At 42.1% G+C, this 22817-nt stretch overlaps 1 protein-coding gene across 7 annotated transcripts in view; it reads right to left on the bottom strand.

Annotated features, from left to right (window-relative positions):
* SPIRE1 (spire type actin nucleation factor 1) overlaps positions 1 to 22817 on the bottom strand; it is a 294445-nt gene that overhangs the window by 88086 nt on the left and 183542 nt on the right. For all 7 annotated transcript variants that reach the window (XM_082258304.1, XM_082258305.1, XM_082258306.1 and 4 more), the window contains exon 4: positions 9500 to 9625. In XM_082258304.1, coding sequence (XP_082114430.1) covers positions 9500 to 9625 — 126 coding nt within the window. The remainder of the gene's footprint in view (positions 1 to 9499; positions 9626 to 22817) is intronic.

The following is a 22817-nucleotide window of genomic DNA, read 5'->3' as shown; positions in this document are numbered from 1 at the left end:
AATGAAAAGGAAAATATTTTTTTTTATTATTGCGCCATATTAAAATGAAATCCACCAAAGTGTGTTTGTTTTACTTGGGCTCTGTGTGTTCTCAGCATGATCCCTCTCTTCGTCTGCGTGCCAGCATGATTGTCTGCCACTCCGTTACACAGAAGCTGCCATTTTCCTTCTACATAAAAGAGCTTTTTCTTAGAAGACAGCTGATTAGGCCCTTCTAGCACACAGTGCCCTTTCAAAGGATCTATGCAAAGTACTAATGTTTGAAAGATGTTTCTTCTGTTTTTCTAGTGGCAAGCCAAATGAAACAGACTGCCCGTAAAATCTTGTTGCAAGCAGACCATCAACAAAGCTGGCCTTCCATACACAAGCCAGCTTAAAAAACAAAAAACAAAAAAATAAGATTCAGAAATGAAATAGATTCAGTTCATGAATTTCTCCTCCGTAAGACAAAGTCTTGTTCACTAGTCAAAACCATTTCAGGCATAGTTGAAAGAAAATAAAAAAATTATATTTTATATACTGTATAAATAATAAAAGTTGATGTCTTACAATCAAATGCAGCCTGAGGCCTTCAGAGTGCTTTAGTTCTAGAATTGGGCAAATGATCTTTAAAGCTGATCTCCATGTTTAATGTCCCTTTAAATAGTTTGTTTGGGCCAAACTGGTCTCCGCTATATACAGTACTGTGTTCCGGCGGTGGCATGGGAACTTCCCGTATTACTCTTGAAACAAAAGAGTTGGGCTGAGCGCCACAAAACCATTCACAGGAAGCTTTGTATTCTATAAATTACCAAGTTCTCTCAGCTTGGCTGAGGTGGAGTTTGTGATGTCACCGACCATCCTCTTCACCTCAGCCAATCAGAGGAGGCTTTTTATTAATTTACAGAATGGCTAAATAGCTAAGTGGGGCTCAGTTTGACACCATTTTGTTCCAGGAGTGAGGCAGGAACACAGTGCCTTATACTGTATGTAGCTGAGGCTACAATAAAGTTAATACAGTGTTAGTGCAGTAAACAGTTCTGGATAATAAACATGGAGATCAGCTTTAAAGTCTTTTTCTTGGAATACATTACAGGCGGTCCCCGGGTTACAAACATCCGACTTACAAACGACTTCTACTTACAAACTGAGGGAGACAACAGGAAGTGAGGAGAAATCTACCCCTAGGAAGAGAAATTCACTCCTGTAAGAGTTCTCATAGGAAAAAGGTGTCTCCACTGAAGCTTTATCACCAATCCTTGTTTCCACAACAACCCAACATTTTCAAAATCCAGTTGTCATAGGGACAGAAAGTGAGGTGAAATCTTCTGAACAGGGGGACAGACAGCAAAACAAATGGTACAGGGGTGTTAACCCTTCCCTATGCTATCCAAAAAAAATTAAAAAATTATTCTTTTGGCTAGGGCTACACTTAAAAAATTTACCTGTTTCAACTTACAAACAAATTTGACTTAGGAACAAACCTACAGCCCCTATCTTGTTTGTAACCCGGGGACCGCCTGTACAGGACACAGCAAAGTCTGATTGGATTAAAGGCATCTACCTTCAAGCTAATGGACACTGGCAAACGCAGCTGCAAGGACCCCCATATAACTCTCACTTCCATCAAAACAACAGAGGGGTGGGCAACAGCAATTAACTACAACATGCCCACACAAAACAAAGGGTCCAAGGATTTGAACGTAAGGCAGTACCCTGGAGCAGGTTAGGGCCAAAAGCAGCATGAGCAGAGGCTTGAACATCCAGTAAGTAAAACTTAATGAGCCGAAGACCAGATGTGGGACTTGCAAATATAAGCAAACAGGTGGCTCATGCTGAAAAGTCCAGGAAGCGCCCACAGTTCTAGTGGAGTGTGCCTTTACAGAAAAGTCCAATACTTCAAGGAAAAGGCCTGCACAATGACTTGCTTGATCCACCTTGCAATGGTGGGCAGTGAAGCAGTAAGCCTATTGTGAGAACCTCTGGGAAGGACAAAAAGGGCTCCAGTATAAAAAAATAAAAAAAAAACTTTGAACAGCTGAGAGTGAGAAGGGTTATATGGAGTTTTTACATCTCTGTTTGCCAGTGTCCAATGATGTGACGTTAACTGCATAAAACCCAGCTGTCTAAGACCATGCCTGTGTGTTGTACTACACGAGAAAGAAAATCATTTCTCAACTGGTGCCTACTTTGCTTAGGAAGGACATTTAATGCTGTAAAATTGGTACTGCCTTTTTAAATGTTTGTATGCCAGCCAGAATCAGAAACCATCCAAGCCATTTTAAAACAAAAAATGGGCACTGTCTCATCATGGGGGCACTGATCATTTGTATGAAAAAGAAAAGAGGCTCAGTACTTGAAGAAAAGAAAGTTTGTATCCTAGTAACCACATTATGCCCTTTGAAGACATGCAAATGGGTAGGAGAGGTTAAATCATCCTTACAAAAAGCTAGTTGTCTAAGCATCACTAAACTACAGCTCGGACATTCATTTTTCTAAGCAACTGCTCAACCCATGTGGAAGCTCAGTAAGTGAAGGTCAAGAAGAAAACCAAAAAACAACCCCTAGCACTATGCAGTTGTTACGTCTGTTTTTTTGAAGGAAAAACAAAAAGAGGTAACAAGTTAAACTTTTGGATGGAAGGTTGAGCTCAGGAAAGCCTTTCAGAAGTGGCATCATATGTTTTCTGGCAACACAAATTATATCCTATTCACCTAGCACTTATCAGTCTGCCTTTTGGCTTTGATAGGAAATCCTTTGACTAGAGCTCTGTACACATGGGACTAATGTCAGGCGGCGTCGGGCGGTTCAATAGAAACCAGACGACATTCAGCCCATGTGTACTGAAGCCAATTGTTCAGCCGGATTCGGTCGAAGGGGCACAGCCAAAAAAGGTCTGCCGACCGGCTCCTCATCGGCGCTCCAGCCAACGGCTTAGAGCGTTGACAAGAGTGTTTTGGCAAGGTGGGGGGGTAGTCTTCACCCTGTCAGAACACAATAGCTCAGCGGAAAGATCGCTGTACCAACATCAGGTTAGTACAGCGGTTTCGACCTGAGCTGACAGTTTTTTTTTTCCGTTCAGCCCGCCGCAGTGTGTATTAGGCTTAATGTCCATAGTGGGAATGAGTAAAGATTGAGAATCTATAGAGGGAAGAGTACTATACCTAGAATATATTTTTTGGGTGAACCAACCCTTTAAGTAAAAAACATCAAGATAAAATGAAGTGACAATAAATAGCTGAGCTGAATGCTGTGCATCATAGCATAGCCCCAGAATTCATGAGGCGTCAAAATCTTTTTAATTGCGTGTGCTGCTATAATTACATATAAACAAGCACAGCGTCTGCCAGAGCTTCTCAGACAAGACTAACTAGTGATTACGGTTTCGTTTTATACAAATCAATGAGAAGGACTCGAAACAAAAAAGAAAAACTGTAATGAAAGTGCTCTAGTACAGGTTTTCTGTTGCTGTGTACCTATAAAACCCTAATCCTGCTCAATCTATTTCTACGTGGGTCTCCTGACTGACTGCCAAGTGAAAAGCTAAAACCACAAGCTTGCCAATAGACCACCCTGATATCTGTATAGCTGAAATCCATGGCATAACTATACCTTTAACAGTCCAAACAGTGGCTACGGGGTCAGTTTGGAAAAGGGAGGTTGTTTAACCAACATAAACATGGAAAATCAATGTGCATGTAAAGCTGGCCATACAGTGATAGAATTTCAGGGGAGTTGTCAGAAATTGAAAATACTGGGTTGCCCCACCAGGTCCACAAAAGTTAATTACATAATCAAAGTAATTCTCCACCCTAGGAGCAGAAATAAAGAGTCTGTAGCTACAAATATAGCTGCCGACTTTAAAAAAAAAAAAAAAAAGGACACACACCTTTCCAAGGATCCAGTTCCATCCTCACCCGAGCCAGCTCCTCACAGGTCTTCGGTAGCCGGCTATGACTCCTTGCAGCCTTACAGCCGGCAGCCGCAACACTGCACTTTGTGAATGGTCCTGTAGCTTTCTGGGACCTGTGATGTGTCCCAGAAAGGTGGCGGCAGGTTGAGGGGAAAGAAAACTTCTGTTGGATCCGCCTCAGCGATCCAACAAATTGTGAGCGGGTGTCTGTTAAAACTACCTATGCAAAAGGTAGTAGATGAGGGGGGAGGAGGTGATGAAGTTCCGCTATAATCACCTTCTGCTTAAGGAAAAGGGGCCGAAAAACATCGGCAGGCATTGCGGATTCTCGCAGCTGTAAGAACTAAATAGCCCGGCAGAGAGGTATTGTCCATCCGCACAAATTGTGAGGATGAACAAGAAGGCTGAACAAAAGAAATCTATTACTGTATTGCAAGCTTAAGGATAATGCAGATCCAATACTGTATCATTGGCCCTGATCCTGAGCTGTCCTTAGTCATACATCCTCCTTTCTATCTCCAATTCGTAAGTGCATTGCTTTCAAAGCTATTGGTCATCCTTCTGATCATAACATTGTATGCTAATAGCCTACCTCTTCATCTAAATAAGACATTTTAAGTTTGTAACTCTGCATAAAAAAAAAAAAAAGAAAATGGTTTGCATTATGGCTTTAGAAACTGTGCACAGGACTATGCTGACAGGTCAGCTGCTACCCATCCTTGGTTTAGGCATACTTTATTATCAAATCAGCTACACTATTGTCCCAGTTGACACTGCCAGATGTCACAGAGAAAAATCACTGCTATGGGGCTCCTCAAATCGTAGTTATAACTTCTTACATCAAGAAACATTGGGAGGAGGTCAAAATCAGAAGGGTCATTTTCCATTAATCTTGAAGACCCCTTAAAAATCTAACACTATTTAAATTTGTATTTATATTAAAAGAATTGCTTATATTGTATTATAGATAACAAGAAGATCCATTAGTAACTTTATAAACATGCTCCACAATAATTCTACAAAGTTTTGGCTGATTTGATACCCAATTGGTACAGTGCCTTGCGAAAGTATTCGCCCCCCTTGAACTTTGCGACCTTTTGCCACATTTCAGGCTTCAAACATAAAGATATAAAACTGTAATTTTTTGTGAAGAATCAACAACAAGTGGGACACAATCATGAAGTGGAACGAAATTTATTGGATATTTCAAACTTTGTTAACAAATAAAAAACTGAAAAATTGGGCGTGCAAAATTATTCAGCCCCTTTACTTTCAGTGCAGCAAACTCTCTCCAGAAGTTCAGTGAGGATCTCTGAATGATCCAATGTTGACCTGAATGACTAATGATGATAAATAGAATCCACCTGTGTGTAATCAAGTCTCCGTATAAATGCACCTGCACTGTGATAGTCTCAGAGGTCCGTTTAAAGCGCAGAGAGCATCATGAAGAACAAGGAACACACCAGGCAGGTCCGAGATACTGTTGTGGAGAATTTTAAAGCTGGATTTGGATAAAAAAAGATTTCCCAAGCTTTAAACATCCCAAGGAGCACTGTGCAAGCGACAATATTGAAATTGAAGTATATCAGACCACTGCAAATCTACGAAGACCTAGCTGTCCCTCTAAACTTTCAGTTCATACAAGGAGAAGACTGATCAGAGATGCAGCCAAGAGGCCCATGATAACTCTGGATGAACTGCAGAGATCTACAGCTGAGGTGGGAGACTCTGTCCATAGGACAACAATCAGTCGTATACTGCACAAATCTGGCCTTTATGGAAGAGTGGCAAGAAGAAAGCCATTTCTTAAAGATATCCATAAAAAGTGTCGTTTAAAGTTTGCCACAAGCCACCTGGGAGACACACCAAACATGTGGAAGAAGGTGCTCTGGTCAGATGAAACTAAAATCGAACTTTTTGGCAACAATGCAAAACGTTATGTTTGGCGTAAAAGCAACACAGCTCATCACCCTGAACACACCATCCCCACTGTCAAATATGGTGGTGGCAGCATCATGGTTTGGGCCTGCTTTTCTTCAGCAGGGACAGGGAAGATGGTTAAAATTGATGGGAAGATGGATGGAGCCAAATACAGGACCATTCTGGAAGAAAACCTGATGTAGTCTGCAAAAGACCTGAGACTGGGACGGAGATTTGTCTTCCAACACGACAATGATGCAAAACATAAAGCAAAATCTACAATGGAATGGTTAACAAATAAACATATGCAGGTGTTAGAATGGCCAAGTCAAAGTCCAGACCGGAATCCAATTGAGAATCTGTGTAAAGAACTGAAAACTGCTGTTCAAAAACGCTCTCCATCCAACCTCACTGAGCTCGAGCTGTTTTGCAAAGAGGAATGGGCAAAAATTTCAGTCTCTCGATGAGCAAAACTGATAGAGACTTACCCCAAGCGACTTACAGCTGTAATCCCAGCAAAAGGTGGCGCTACAAAGTATTAACTTAAGGGGGCTGAATAATTTTGCACGCCCAATTTTTCAGTTTATTTGTTAACAAAGTTAACATATCAAATAAATTTCATTCCACTTCATGATTGTGTCCCACTTGTTAATTCTTCACAAAAAATTACAGTTTTATATCTTTATGTTTGAAGCCTAAAATGTGGCAAAAGATCGCAAAGTTCAAGGGGTCCGAATACTTTCGCAAGGCACTGTACATTGTACATCAGTACTAAAATGGCCATTGGATAATTTTATTTTATTTTTTATTTTTTGAGTGGTGCATTATTGTGTTTTGTGCTAAGGCAGCCAATTAATTTAAATAGGCTGCCAATGCTCCATTAAAGCAGCGAAAATTGGACATTTGAATTGATTAGGCACACGTCAATACATGGTAATGAGCTTCCATGTGCTGTGGTGTGCTGCAATGCAGCTGCACTTAAAAGGAGTTGTAAAGTCAGGTTTTTTATCGTATTGCATTCTTTGCGTTAACATAAAAAACCTTCTGGGTTGCACCCCCAGAACCCACTAATGCTAACCTGAGCCCCATCTCTGTCTGGCGATGTCCACGAGTCCCTCGGCTGTCTGGGACTCTCACTCCTGATTGGCTGAGACACAGCTGTGGCACCATTGGCTACCACAGCTGTCAAAGTCAGTTTGCCAATCGGGAGAGAGAGAGGGGGTGGGGCCGAACAACAGCTCTGTGTCTAAATGGGCACAGGGAGCTGCAGCTTGGCTTGGGTGCTGCTTGCTGTTGGGGCACTCGACAAGAGGGAGGGGCTAGGAGCAGCAATGAGGGACCAGAGAAGAGGAGGACTGCCCTGTGCAAAACCAAAAACCAACTGCACAGAGGAGGTAAGTATAACATGTTTGTTATTTAAAAAAGGGGCCTTTGCAATAATTTTAAATGTATCTATTTGGTGCATTATCAGTACCAGTCAAAATAAATGCCACTATAACACACTGATTATTACTGCAAACGTAGGTGTAAAGCCGGCCTTAGGGTTAGTTTTTTGTTTTGAAATTAAAATTCAACCAGCATTATCATGACTAGTCAGGGAGAGTGTCCATAACAGACAGTCCCACCCTGAAGGGTGAGGCAAACTGGCCAACTTTCCATGCTTTGCACAATAGTGTAGCACATATATGATTTACATATCTGGAAACATTTGAAAACCCATAATTTTGAGACTGAGGGTGGAACAAAACCATTGTGTGCTGTTCCATACCTTGGCGCACTGGCAATTGAGGAAATATGTTGGAAATACAATGGCAATTGTGACAATGCATGGGAAGCAAATAAACTGGCACTCATGACAAAATGTGATCAACAAATATAGGTAACACAATGCTAAATATGGCCAGCAAACAAGCAATCATAATGATAGGTGGGCTGCAAACAGGTACAAGGCATTTGTAACAAAACATGGACATCAAGGAGGCATTTGTTACAATACATGGGAAGCGAACATAGCAATAAGAGAGCAAGAAATGGATAATCAAGCAAGAGCGTGGGCAACAATGGGGCAGCCATGACAACTGCCCTAGGCAGCAATAAATCTGTTCCAAAAAGCAATTATGGTAAACTACACTCCTCAAAAAAATTAAAGGAACACTTTGAAAATACTTCAGATGTCAAATGGGGAAAATAAATCATGCTGGATATCTATATTGATATGGGCTGGATAATGTGTTAGGAATGAAAACATTGTTTGATGGAAATTAAAACTATCAACCTACAGAGGGCTGAATTCAAACACAACCCGAAAATCAAAGTGAAAAAAAATGATGCAGCAGGCTAGTCCATTCAAAAATGGTAAAGTAGTTTGTATGGCCCCCACGTGCTTGTATGCATGTCCTGGGGTATTTCCTACCAGATCTGGATCAGGACATCACTGAGCTCGTGGGCAGACTGAGGTACACCCTGGCGGCATTGGATGGACCAAAACATAATGTCCCAGAGGTGTTCTATTGGATTTAGGTCAGGCGAGCGTGGGGGCCCTTCAATAGTATCAATTCCTTCTTTCTTCAAGAACTGGCAGCATACTCTTGCTATATGAGGCTGGGCATTGACATGCACCAGGAGGAACACAGGACCCACTGTACCAGCATAGGGTCTGGCAATGGGTCCAAGGATTTCAACCAAATAACCAACGGCAGTCAGGCTGCCACTGTCTAGCCTGTAGAGGTCTGTGCGTGCCTCCAAGGATATTCCTCCCCAGACCATTACTGACCCACCACCACCAAACCAGTAACGCCGAACGATGTTCTCCACGGCTTCTCCAGACCCTTTCACGTAAGTCACATGTGCTCAGGGTGAACCTGCTCTTATCTGTAAAAAGCACAGGGCACCAGTGGCGGACCTGCCAATTCTGGTGTTTAATGGCAAATGCAAACCGAGCTCCATGGTGCTGACCAGTGAGCACAGGGCACCCTCATGAAGTCGGTTTCTGGTTGTTTGGTTAGACATTTACACCAGTGGCTTGCTGGAGGCAATTTTGTAGAGCTCTGGCAGTGTTCATCCTGTTCCACCTTGCACAAATGAGCAGATACCAGTCCTGCTGATGAGTTAAGGGCCTTATTTGGCCCTGTCCAGCTCTCCTAGAGTAACTGCCTGTCTCCTGGAATCTCCTCCATACTCTTGAGACTGTGCTAGGAGACAGGGCACACCTTCTGACAATGGCATGTATTGATGTGCCATCCTGGAAGAGGTGGAATGCCTGTGCAACCTCTATAGGGTCCAGGTATCGCCTCATGCTACCAGTAGCGTCACTGACTCTTTTAATTGACTTGATGCTATACTTAAAAAAAAGTGTTCCTTTAATTTTTTTTGAGCAGTGTAGTTAGTAACGGAGGGATTTTACGGACTGGCAGAGATGTGTATCATAAGGATGCCTGCACAAAGGCTTAGATTCTTTGACAGGTAGAACAATAAACATGTATGTGTTTCAGTCAGGTATTTAGCCGTTTGCCTGGAGTTGCACTTTAACCACAGGATTTATTTCAATGTGTTTTCTATAAGGTGATAACAGCAGGGATCAGCAGAATGAGAAAAATCACATATGAAGTTAATAAATTCAGTAAATGATTGCGCCAAAGCATTCACATACATTTACACAATGGGTGATTTAATGACAGCATGGCTCACCTCTTTTGCACTTTTGATTTTTGTCAGGAACATGTGCAGCTCCTTGGTCTCTGCATAAAGTGCCCGACATACTGCTTGGTAATGATTAGGCGCTTCTGTTGGAGTTGGCAGATGAGTGGAACAAAGCTGTTGAGAAGAGAAAAAAGAAAAAGCAAACGCGTGTCAACAACTCTTCCCATAATTCTCAAGTTTTGAGTGTTTTTATGGGTCATTTTATTTAACTGTAAATGTGCAAACACAAAAAAATTACATTTTAAACTGATCAGATGCTATGGCGAAAACCAAACACATACCTGTACATCAAACCTGTCCATACACTTTTTTTTTCTTCAATGTGCTAGCTCAAAAATCTTTGCAAAAAGCAGTAACCAATATTAAACTAAGAAGCAGTTTTAAATTTATCTGATAATTTTCTCATAAAAATATTTGAATGATTGATACAGCAAAATATGTGAAATCCATAATAATTTGCATGTAACTTGTGTTTATACACTGTAGGTACACGGTACACACACACAGTCCCTGAAATTCGTAAAAAAAAGTGTTGCAGAAACTCTTTAGGCTTATTGTATACTGGCTGCTCCTGACCTTGGCCATGGGAAAACGTGTCAAAAAACGCAAACTGCGTTTTTACCGTGATAATGCCGCAATTTGCATTTTCCTGCGGTCGGCAGTCAAAATGTTACTATCCTGAACACGTCTGGGTTGATCCCGACTGAAAAGTTGGAATCGACACAGAGCCTGGACCGGCTGAGTGTCGGCAGCCAACAGTGGGCTAAAGTGCCAGGCAGTGGAGGGGCCAGGAGCGGCTGGCTCAGTCTACCAAACGACTCGAGGAGAGGCTGAGCCAGCTGCCGGTCCAGGCATCTGGGTGGATCCTGACTGTAAAGTTGGAATTTATACAGCGCCTGGACCGGCTGAGTGACGGCAGCAGACAGTGGGCTAAAGCACCAGGCAGTGGAGGGGCCAGGAGCAGCTGGCTCAGTCAACCGACTACTCGAGGAGAGGCTGAGCCAGCTGCCGGTCCAGGCCTCTGGGTGGATCCTGACTGTAAAGTTGGAATTGATACAGAGCCTGGACTGGCTGAGTGACGGCAGCAGACAGTGGGCAAAAGCACCAAGGCAGTGGAGGGGCCAGGAGCGGCTGGCTCAGTCAACCAATGACTGAAGGAGAGGCTGAGCCAGCTGCCGGTCCAGGCATCTGGGTGGATCCTGACCGTAAAGTTGGAATCGATACAGAGCCTTGTCCGGCTGAGTGATGGCAGCAGACAGAGATGAAAACGGATCACAGGAGTGCAGAACGAACTGCACTCCTGTGATCTCCAGGGGAAGAACAGCCAAAATAGCTTTAGCTATAATTCTTCTTTGATGTAGGAGTTGGTAATGTGTACATGAATCTGTCACAAATCTGACAGAACAGTCACAAGCGGCAGACATCACGGGTCCTAGAAGACCACGGGATCACTCACAAAGCGTAGTGCGGTTCACGCATGCACAGTGTGAATCCAGCGCCTGGACTGGAAGCTGATTGAAGAATGGGCTTGGGTGAGGACAGCGCTGTATCCCTGGACAGCTAAGTGTCCCTATATTCAAAGTCAGTAGCTACAGTATTTGTTTTAATTTCTTTCTTTTTTTTTTTTTTTTGGGGGGGGGGACTGGAGTTGCTCTTTAAAGACAAAATTTTGTTGCAGAATTGTCTAACATAGAAGAGATCCTAATTACCGCCACCTTCCCGATCACTATTCTTTCTTAAAGAATTTGCTGCAACAATAGCACCATACAGTAAAAGGGTTACAGATAAGCACTACATGAAGTTGTAGCATGTGTCAATACGAACAATGAAAATGTCACAGGGTGGTTATGAATTTGGTGCAAAGCGTCTGACTACAGAAATGTTTTGTAAATCGTTTCTATTGAATAACTTGGACTGCAATGGTAAATGTAGCCTGAAATACGCTGGCAGATCAGGAAAGATAGAATGTCAGCTCTGCATACTTGTTCCTGATCAGTGATTTATAGTACTGACGCCAGTGAACGAAATTGACAACCTGAGAAGTATTTTCACCAGGTGAGGATAACGGCACACTTTCTCATCTCACCTTTTACATACAAATATCACAAACTCAATAAAAGAATAAAAAAAAAAAAAAAACAGATCAGTAAAAAATAATAGAAAAAAAAACACTGCAATAAAAATTCCTAAAAGATAACTTTCAATTAAAAGGTTACAAAAAAACAGTGGTGGCATGGACCCCCCCCCATAGTTCACTGCTATTGTCCATCCGTATACAGGACAGCATCATAATATTGATCAGTGGAACAGACAAGCAGTTTTTAGAGCGGCCTAAATTATCCTGTATTGGCTGATATTTATAGAGTGATTAGTTTCAATTCATTCATATTTCCTGGGTCAGAGGGCATCATTTCCACCTTGGGTCCACTTCATGTTCATGTCATTAAGGAACAGGGCTTGGCAAGTAAGTGCAGAATTAACAGCAATACCAGCTTCACTGAAACACAGAGATCAAACAAGATCCAAGGTATGCTTGGCCAAGTTTAATCATTCACTCCAGCACAGTAATAAATAAAGAAAGCCTACTAATGGCTTAGAAGAGGACTATTGCCACAGTAAGAATCTGTAGTTTGAACAATTCATGCTGAGTGAGAAAGTAGGAAAAAATGCCAAGATCGACTGCTAAGGAAAAACAGGAAAAAAAAAAAAAGGATAGATACACAGAACAGCAATACATTGTTATTAGCAGTTATATAGACCTTACTCATAGCACTTTTACAGCAATTTACCCCACTTTAAACCAGCTTTCGACTGAAAAAGTAGGTGAACAGACCAACTTATCACCAACAGCTTTAACCAAACCGGATCAATTAAACAAACTGTCAAGAGGTAGGTTGCCTTGATTCCTCGGAATATTTTGTGATAAACAGTGGTTGACATTGTGTAAAAATGGTTACTTGTTTGGGCAGCAAGGGTTATCTATCCATAAAAAAAACATTCTTTTTTCAGCACTTGAATATACTGCAATTAAACTATTCAAAACCAGCCCAAAACCGCAATAGAACGCTGTCTTCCTTTCCACTTTCCTCAATGCCTGCAAGCACTTGATCAATAAAAGCATGAAGCACCCAGTATTGGAGGTAAAGAAGAAAAAAACATCTGAGGAACGAGAATTTGAATCTTTAGGCAATTACAGTATATCTTCGCCCAGAAAAAAAAATTATTATATATACATACACACACACACAGTATATATTAAAGCTTTCCAGTCCTCAGATGTTGCATCTGCAGTAGCTGATTTTGTGGGTCTGTCCCTCATTTTAAATTTACTCCCAAATCCTGTGCACAGAGGCTTTACCCACAGCGCATTCAAATGCAAATCAATTTAGAATATACGTGAGCGGCTGTTGGAATTCCATATCAATAACCTGCTTCTAGATTTACATTGCATCCGGGAAAGTGTTCATGGCTCTTCACTTTTTCCACATTTTATGTTATGTTACAGCCTCATTCCAAAATGGTTCAAATTCATTATATTCCTCAAATTTCTACAAACAATATACCCCATAAGGGATATGTAAAAGAAGTTTGTTTGAAATCTTTGCAAGTTTACTAAAAATAAAAATCACATGTATATAAGTATCCATAACCTTTTCTCAATACTTTGTTGAAATACCTTTGGCAACAATTATAGACTGAAGTTTTTTGGAGTATGCTGCTACAAGCTTGGCACACCTATTTTTTGGCAGTTTCTCCCTTTCATCTTTGCAGGACCTCTCAAGCAGGCTGGATGTGGAACATCGGTGCACAGCCATTTTCAGATCTATCCAGAGATGTTTAAACGGGTTCAAGTATGGGATCTTGCCAGGCCACTCAAGGACATTCAGAGTTGTCCTGTAGCCACTTCTTTGTTATCTTGGCTGTGTGCTTAGGATAGTGGTTCTATTGAAAGATGAACCTTCGCCCCAGTCTGAGGTAGAGCGCCCTGGAGCAGATTTTGATAAAGGATGCCTCTGTAGATTGCGGCATTCATCTCTCCCTGGACCCTGACTAGTCTCCCAGTTCCTGCCACTGAAAAACATCTCCACAGCATGATGCTCCCACCACCATGCTTCACTGTAGGGATGGTATTGGCCAGGTGATGAGCAGTGCCTGGTTTCCTCCACACATGATGCTTGCCATTCAGGCCAGAGTTTAATATGTTTCATCAAACGGAGAATTTTGTTCCTCATGGTCTGAGACTTTGGAATACTAGTTAGTACCAATTTGCAAAAGTGTATTTGCTTTGGAAGAATAACTCACCTCTAACGTCGGGGGTCCTACTTTGTTCCTGCATTATGCATTGTAAGAATAGCTTTTACAATTTAGAGTGGGGTGCCTCAAGGCTGTCCATCTTTTTTAAAGGGTGCCTTGACTATGTTAATGACCTTTAAAAGACGCCATGTTGGCGATTGCTTTATTGACCTTGTTATACCTTTTCTATGTGCCTTGTATCCTTGAAAAACTTCAATAAAAATGTATTTGATTTAGTGTGCCTTGACCGAAAAAAGGTTGAGAAACACTGGTCCAGTGTATAGACTAAACAAAGTCAACATTTTTTTTTTTTTAATTACAAACAATACCTTCCTGGCTGTGTTTCTGTCCCTATTTTGATAATTTTTCCAATACCAGGTGTAATTCTTATCAAAGCTGCTTCAGGTATAGATTTAAACCGCACCCATATGGCTGTGTTCATTTTTAGCTGACCAAATCCACTTTTCTACGCAGTGCACCACATGCATCGCATTCCACCTATTCAGAATGGTCCCTCATTATCAAGTTCAAAAATTGTGAGATATGTGTGTCACCAAGGTTGGAATGCATTACTCCTTTAGCAAACACACACTTTATTTAGATGGATGGATCTCAGTAAATTAACAAAGTGAAAGTATACTGTATGTATTCTGGCCACTGCATATATTGTAGATGTATAGTACATCTATACTGCGGTCACTGATAATATTGCACAACCACCTCAGCTCCGATATAGTTTTGCTCTTTCTTGGGAGAGTGCATGTAATCAGCACAGGGCCAATCAGCCGTGTCCAAACAGGATCAAGGGTCCTAAATCCTAAGGCCCCTTTCACACTGTCCGCTCCGTCGGCAGACTCAGTTTTTCTCAGCGGGGGATCGATCCGCCAAACCCCCGCTGAGCAGGCGGGTGGCAGCTCCGTCTCTGCTCTGTGTGCGGAGATGGAGCTGTCAGGTCCCCACTGTCCTCTATGGGGGAATCGTATGAGAACAGACCGCCTGTCCGTTTTCATCCGGTCCGATCCTCCAGACGGATGGAAAATAGGGTTTCCATCCATCCGGATTAGACGGACAGGATCGGATCAGATGTCAGCGGACATGTCTCCGCTGACATCCACTGCCCCATAGAGATGCATGGGGCATCCGTCAGAACCGCCTGAAAAACTGACAGGCGGATCTGAACGGTCCGCATGTGTGAAAGGGGCCTTAAAGTACAATCATGTGAGAAAGTAAACTCCTCTTACAAGCTTTAACCAGCAACTGATGAAAAAAGGTATTTAGCAGTTTATATTTACGAAAACGTTTGCATTTCCATGTTCTGTGTACTGTGGGAGACCAGATATAGTAAATGCAGGGTCCTGGGTTTAGTAACACTTTAAAATAAGTATGTTTTGACTAATAAAGAAAGCATTTTTAGCTTGATGAGAAAAAAATGAATGTGTAAGTGTTCTCACAAACACTGCAGACTGACTGCTCTTGGGAGGAAACATAAAAAAAAACTAGATTAATGCTTGCCCTACATGTACAGAATTTTGGCATTTGCAGACTTAACGATTATTCATTGAATTGTTCACCAAATGAAAGAATAAACTCGTTCAATCGTATCCATGATTGTAGTGATCGTTCGATAACAACAAACACACACATAAGTTATACAAGACAGAAAATTCTGTTTTGATTATACCATAAACGTATACACTTTAGTTGAAACGCTTCAGATCCAGCGACATTAGGTGGACCCATGGTTGAAATGGTCGGTAAAGTTGGGTTTACTAATCGAATATCAAACAATCTTTTAGAAAACTAACAGTTTCGGACGAAATTCTGTATGGCCCACATTAGTAATGAGTTTCAGGAAAACCGTCACTCTTCCAACCCCCGTCTCGCTTTGCTTTTATAGGGGACTAGGAGATTTTTCCATACTCCCTGTTCTGTCCGACACCACCTGTTCATACCAATTCATGTATCAAGCCCTATAAAGCAGAGCTCAGAGAAGGAGATGATGAAGCAACACAAGGAGCCAACCAGTTTTGCTCCAGTGTTCATGTGCTAACAAGGATCATGGTGATAGGAGGAGCATGCGGCGTCAAAGATATGAGCTCATCAGTTTGTTGCTTCTCCCTCAATGTCCCATCACAGGGGGGGCTGGGGGCAAGGCCAAGATCTAGTTACACTGCTTAACATCAATGGAGAAAAATCAGGTCTCTAGGATGGCTGTACTGTCTTAAGGACTGTGTAAATCTTAGGGATAAACGCAAGACGTACCAATCTTCTGGTACTTAAAATGTTTCTATATAAGGACTTTATTAGTGTATTCAGCTGTTTGCCTGGAGTTCAGCTTTAACATGGATTGTCATGATACACCAGCAAAGCAGCAATATCAACAAGGAAAATGCCTTTAAGTGACTGATGCATGCTGTGGCACCATGCGGTTTGCCGCTTGCATTTGCAAATGTGTGGGGGTGCCATTAAAAATTATTGGCAGAGATGCACATCTGCTGCACATCTGCTAACGTGCCGCCAAAGCGCGTTCCCTGTACAACACATAGATGTGAATCTAGCCTTAGGCAAGTGATTGAAACCACAATGCGGCAGCAATACAGGCATCCAACACACCCTAAAGTGAGTCATATGTGAACATATTCTTGGTTGCTTTATTCTGCAAGACAGCAAAAATCCCAGAAACTGGCGGCAGCAGGGCAGCAGAGATATTTGTTTTCTTTTAACAAGATTTTTTTTTTTTAATTCCGATTAAAGTTATTTTAAAACCCTTTTTTATATCTTTATGGTCTAAGTGTTATTTTTTGATTTTCTTATTTCTGAACATATCTGTCGCCTACAGAGCATTTAAAGTGTCAATAAACCACATAATAAAATATCAATCAATGCTGTTCATAGTCACTATAAGATTCGTTTTCTGTATTCTGCAAAAAAATACTCTCTAACTCCACCTTCTGTTAATGTCCCTAATTCAAGAGCAGTGTTGGCAGCTCTGCACATGCTAAGTTTTCAGTGAGTTATTATGATGAGCATTTCTCCCCATCACATCTGTGCACCTCATGAGACTATAGAGCAGTGATGGCAAAACTTGGCACTCCAGATGTTTTGGAACTACATTTCCCATGATGCTCAACTACACTGAAGAGTGCATGAGTATCATGGGAAATGTAGCTCCAAAACATCTGGGGTGCCAAGGTTCGCCATTACTGCTATAGAGTCATACATGTGGGCGTATACACAGTGGTACATGACAGCCACCTCCCTCACTCCTCCATGCCCAGTAACGAGCTAAACACAATGAGGGCTGGATATTACATGAAGATTGATGGAGGCTTCACCTTCCTCTTATTCTTAGACACAGGCTGGAGGGGCGTAACCCAGCCTGTGACTGGCAGAAATCCACCCACACCATGGTATTGCCAAAAAATACTAAATATTTTAATTTCAAATATACAGTGGGTACGGAAAGTATTCAGACCCCCTTAAATTTTTCACTCTTTGTTATATTGCAGCCATTTGCTAAAATCATTTAAGTTCATTCTTCTTCCTCATGAATGTACACATAGCACCCCATACTGACAGAAAAACACAGAATTGTTGACATTGTTGCAGATTTATTAAAAAAGAAAAACTGAAATATCACATGGTCCTAAGTATTCAGACCCTTTGCTGTGACACTCATATTTAACTCAGGTGCTTTCCATTTCTTCTGATCATCCTTGAGATGGTTCTACGCCTTCATTTGAGTCCAGCTGTGTTTGATTATACTGATTGGACTTGATTAGGAAAGCCACACACCTGTCTATATAAGACCTTCCAGATCACAATGCATGTCAGAGCAAATGAGAATCATGAGGTCAAAGGAACTGCCTGAAGAGCTCAGAGACAGAATTGTGGCAAGGCACAGATCTGGCCAAGGTTACAAAAAGATTTCTGCTGCACTTAAGGTTCCTAAGAGCACAGTGGCCTCCATAATCCTCAAATGGAAGACTTTTGGGACGACCAGAACCCTTCCTAGAGCTGGCCGTCCGGCCAAACTGAGCTATCGGGGGAGAAGAGCCTTGGTGAGAGAGGTAAAGAACAACCCAAAGATCACTGTGGCTGAGCTCCAGAGATGCAGTCAGGAGATGGGAGAAAGTTGTAGAAAGTCAACCATCACTGCAGCCCTCTACCAGTCGGGGCTTTATGGCAGAGTGGCCCGACGGAAGCCTCTCCTCAGTGTAAGACACATGAAAGCCCGCATGGAGTTTGCTAAAAAACAGCTGAAGGACTCCAAGATGGTGAGAAATAAGATTCTCTGGTCTGATAAGACCAAAATAGAACTTTTTGGCCTTAATTCTAAGCGGTATGTGTGGAGAAAACCAGGCACTGCTCATCACCTGTCCAATACAGTCCCAACAGTGAAGCATGGTGGTGGCAGCATCATGCTGTGGGGGTGTTTTTCAGCTGCAGGGACAGGACGACTGGTTGCAATCGAGGGAAAGATGAATGCGGCCAAGTACAGGGATATCCTGGACAAAAACCTTCTCCAGAGTGCTCTGGACCTCAGACTGGGCCGAAGGTTTACCTTCCAACAAGACAATGACCCTAAGCACACAGCTAAAATAACGAAGGAGTGGCTTCACAACAACTCTGTGACTGTTCTTGAATGGCCCAGCCAGAGCCCTGACTTAAACCCAATTGAGCATCTCTGGAGAGACCTAAAAATGGCTGTCCACCAACGTTTACCATCCAACCTGACAGAACTGGAGAGGATCTGCAAAGAGGAATGGCAGAGGATCCCCAAATCCAGGTGTGAAAGACTTGTTGCATCTTTCCCAAAAAGACTCCTGGCTGTATTAGATCAAAAGGGGGCTTCTATTAAATACTGAGCAAAGGGTCTGAATACTTTGAGGACCATGTGATATTTCAATTTTTCTTTTTTAATAAATCTGCAACAATGCCAACAATTCTGTGTTTTTCTGTCAGTATGGGGTGCTATGTGTACATTCATGAGGAAGAAGAATGAACTTAAATGATTTTAGCAAATGGCTGCAATATAACAAAGAGTGAAAAATTTAAGGGGGTCTGAATACTTTCCGTACCCACTGTATAGTTGTATGACAATATTAAAAAGTTTATTGATATTATTTATTTTTACTTTGTATTCCAAAGGCTGTTTTTTTTTTTTTTTTATATTTTGAACATGTGACCAGCAGCTGAGGACTAGAAGCTCCTCCTGCTTATGCTTCCCTGCAGACCGGCTAGGAAAGAGCTGAGTGATGTTACAGCTGTATATCAATTCAGGAAAAGGTAGATTTTTTTTATTTTATTTTAATTAAAATAATTACAGTGCCATCATCCACATACAAAAATCGAAGGGGCAATGTAAATTAAACAGTGTGTGTTTAGTATCACTTTAATGCTCATTCAGGTATGTAGTATAAAGTAGAAAAAGAAAATCCCCATTAAAAGATTTCGGCTGGGTTTACACATATGCGATGTGCCTGTCTCTCGCCAGCAGTCCACACCGCTATGCGAACCACCGCGGGTGCCAATACAAAATGTATTGACACCCCAAGATTGGTTCACAGATCGCAGTGTTAACTGTGAAATGGTGCAGGAATCAGATCGCATAGGTGTTAACACCCATGTGATCCGATTCCAGTGTCGACCAAAAAGAAGGGTCCTGCACCATTTTGGTCCGAATGCGATGCAAATTCATAAATGTGTATAGGTGAATTTGCATTGCATGCGATCTGCACAGCAATGCTGTGTAAATCAGATGCGATATCTGCCATCGCAATAGTGTGAACCCAACCTAAAGATATTTGCAGCTTTGTTTTAGCACGGACCGCTCTTTTTCATTCACCTTTATCTACCCTTTCAACTACACAAGGACACCTGAATAAGAAGTGGCACTTTGCAATTACCACTTTGGGCACACAGAGGCCTTGTCATGCCAATGCAGCCTGGGGGAAGTGTAATAATTACAGTATTAGTTAATAAGTTAATGTTAAAAAACAGAAGCTCCAACAGATTTTTTTTTTGTTTTTCTGTCACCCAAATTGAAGCTTAGCCTACACGTGTGTACATTGGCAAAAGCTGGATTATCTCACAGCAGAAAATAAATGCGGAGTTCATAACTGATATCTGAAGTCACGCACTAGAGTGACAGGCTGGAACGCAAGGTGCACAGGCTATGTGTACACGTGAGGCACGCTGAGAACGCCGTATCAGGACACGCCTTAGGCAGAGGACGGTCTGAGGCTGAAGTTTTCAATGTGACTCGTGATTCCATTTAAACCAGCAACACAGATGATCTCGACCTTGTGATATGCCTCTTTATAGTTGTACTTTCTGTCATGTGAAGGCTAACTGGGAAGATGTACTACCCTCCCTACTTCAGGGTCTGAGAAAAATGGTCAGAAAAATCCCCATCTCAAATCTCTTCCCAGACAGTTACATTTCAGAAGAGCAAAAAGAACGGACTTTAATGGCAGAAACACAATCGGGTGCTAATAATAGTATCTTTGTGTAATTGTTTACTCATTATACTTTTTTTTACTGATGAATGCTCCAGCTATTTAAAAGTTAAGAGAGAGAAAGACAAGAGCGTCTCTGTGTAGCACATTTTATCTGCAGCACTTGATCTGTTTCTCTTTCTGAATGCCAAGTCTGCAACAATATAAGCCTATTATAGTGTATGAAATGAAAAGAAAGTCCTGCTTCTATTTTGAAAAGGAGTAAACCTCCACAACAATGCAGTGTACCCATCTTTGGCTCTCAGTGCTCTTTAACTATTTAAAGTGGTAGTAAACTCAGTTTCACTACTTGCACCTACAGGTAAGCCTATAATAAGGCTTACCTGTAGGTAGTGAGAATATCTCCTAAACCTGCAGTCTAAGAGATATTCAGAGTGCATGCAACCGGCGCATGTGCTCTGAAGGTCTGGCTAACGGTGCCGACCTCCAGAGCCCTTGCCGTAAACAGTGACTCCTGCGCACATGCGTGGGAGTGACATCATTGCGCCCTTGGCCACTTATGTAGCCTGAGGCCGCAAAACCGGAAGAAAAACCCCAGGGGAAGATGTCAGCCGTCTCAGCAGTGACATCACAGCACTGAAGGGCTTCGTTCTAAGGTAAGTCTATCATAATGTGCTAGTATGCAATGCATATTATGACATTGCCTTTCAGGGAATTTTTTCTTCTTCACCACCTGCAGTTTACTACCGCTTTAAGTATAAACCCAATTAATAGGTTATGAACAGGGGAAGCCTAAGCTGGCCAAAGCCTGGAAACCAGAAGAGCATGGCCTTTAAGGGAAGTCCTGCTGCCACTTGAATCATTTCTTCAGTAATCACTAGACTATCTTCTTAATTTTCCTGATGATTAGAAAACTTCATTTAGCACAAATTTTGGCAAAGGAAACGTCCCCCTACACATTCTCAGTTATGCTTCACGCGGAAAATAGTTATGCAAACGATTGGTTAAAGCAGGGGTCTCCAAACTTTCAAATCAAAGGGCCCGTTTACTGTCCTTCAGGCTTTGTGAGGGACAGACCATGGCCAGTGGATGTAGGAAATGTCCTGGCATCAGGGGGAGTAAACAATCACCAGTGTGAGCGGGAGGGATGGTGCCCCATCAACAGTGTGAATGGAAGGGATGGTGCCCCATCATTGGTGTCAGTGGGAGGGATGGTGCCCCAAGGGCCGGATAAAGGCAAGTAATGGGCTGCGTCTGACCAACAGGCCGCAGTTTTAATGCCACTACCCAATAAGCTATTTGACTAGAACAAACAAACATGCGACATGGAAGTTGAGACTTTTTTTTTTCTTTTTTTAGACTTAAGAGGCTGTGTGCTTGTTCAAGATTAGGGACATACTACGAAATTAAGCCAGAATCAGAAACCAGCACTGGAGACCTCACATTTAAAACCAAAGTTAGTATTGGCAGTCCCCATATTTAAACTTTCATAGCTTCACATTACCCCAATTTAAAGATCTCGCTATTGGAATATTTAAACACAGGAATCCACAGGAAGACTTTGTTTGCCAGGATCCACCTTTAACTTATGTTTCTGTTTACAGAAAAAAAATTATCCTTAGGTACAGTAATGAACATGATGTAAACAGCCTATACGTACTGTATATCTCAGGGCTCGACAAATCCCAAGCTCCAGGTCGCCATTGCGACTAGAAATTTGTTAGGGACAGGTGCCTCTGCCACAGGACAGGCTGTGGGTTCTTGGCCGGGAACGTGATTAGCGACAGCAGTGGGGATGGAGCAGGAAGAGAACGGCGCAGCCACCGCTGACACGGCGGGAGGAGCGAACAGCCAGCAGAGTGAAGTCTAGTGAAAGCTTGTCATCCCTGGCTCAGGAACATGGGGTATCTGGAGTCAGTCGTTTTCGGGCACCAGAGCACCCTGCTCCTCTGGCTGGAGGAGAGGCTGAGCCCGGGAGAAGAGGTTCTAAACCAGGAACAGTTCATAGAGCTGGGAGAAGTTTGAGGAGGTAATCCTCGGCCTGCCAGCATGTCCAGACTGGGCACACACCAAATTATTTTTTTATCAACTGGATGCAGTCTCCGTTTTAGATTTTTTCCCTTTTTCTATGCTTGCTTCATCATATTTTCCAATAGCATGCTTGCCGAGCCCTAGTACTCCTCCAGACTTTTTATTGCATATTTAAATTTGTTAATTTTTATTTTGCGGCAACTAAGTGGATACAATCACTTTAATGTTAGCCCCATAATGAGGAAAAAAAAAGGGGGGGGGCAATCCCACGTACAAACCTACAAAAATATACAGTATATATCACCTATACCCTGTGCAATGTATCAAATATTGCCTAATTCATGTGCAAATAAAAAAACAAAATGTATTTTCATACATCACGGGACACAGAGCCATAAATCATAACGTATACGTTATATAGCCACCTTTAGGTAAAGGACACTGGCAACCAATCAGAATTGATGCCCCCCTATATAACTCCTCCCACACAGGAAGTACCTCAGTTTTTTCGCCAGTGTCTA

Source organism: Pelophylax lessonae (genome assembly GCF_965119305.1).
Source record: "Pelophylax lessonae genome assembly, chromosome: 5".
Taxonomy (NCBI): domain Eukaryota; kingdom Metazoa; phylum Chordata; class Amphibia; order Anura; family Ranidae; genus Pelophylax; species Pelophylax lessonae.
The sequence above is the reverse complement of the archived record's forward strand: the minus strand, read 5'-3'. Positions and strand labels throughout refer to the sequence as shown.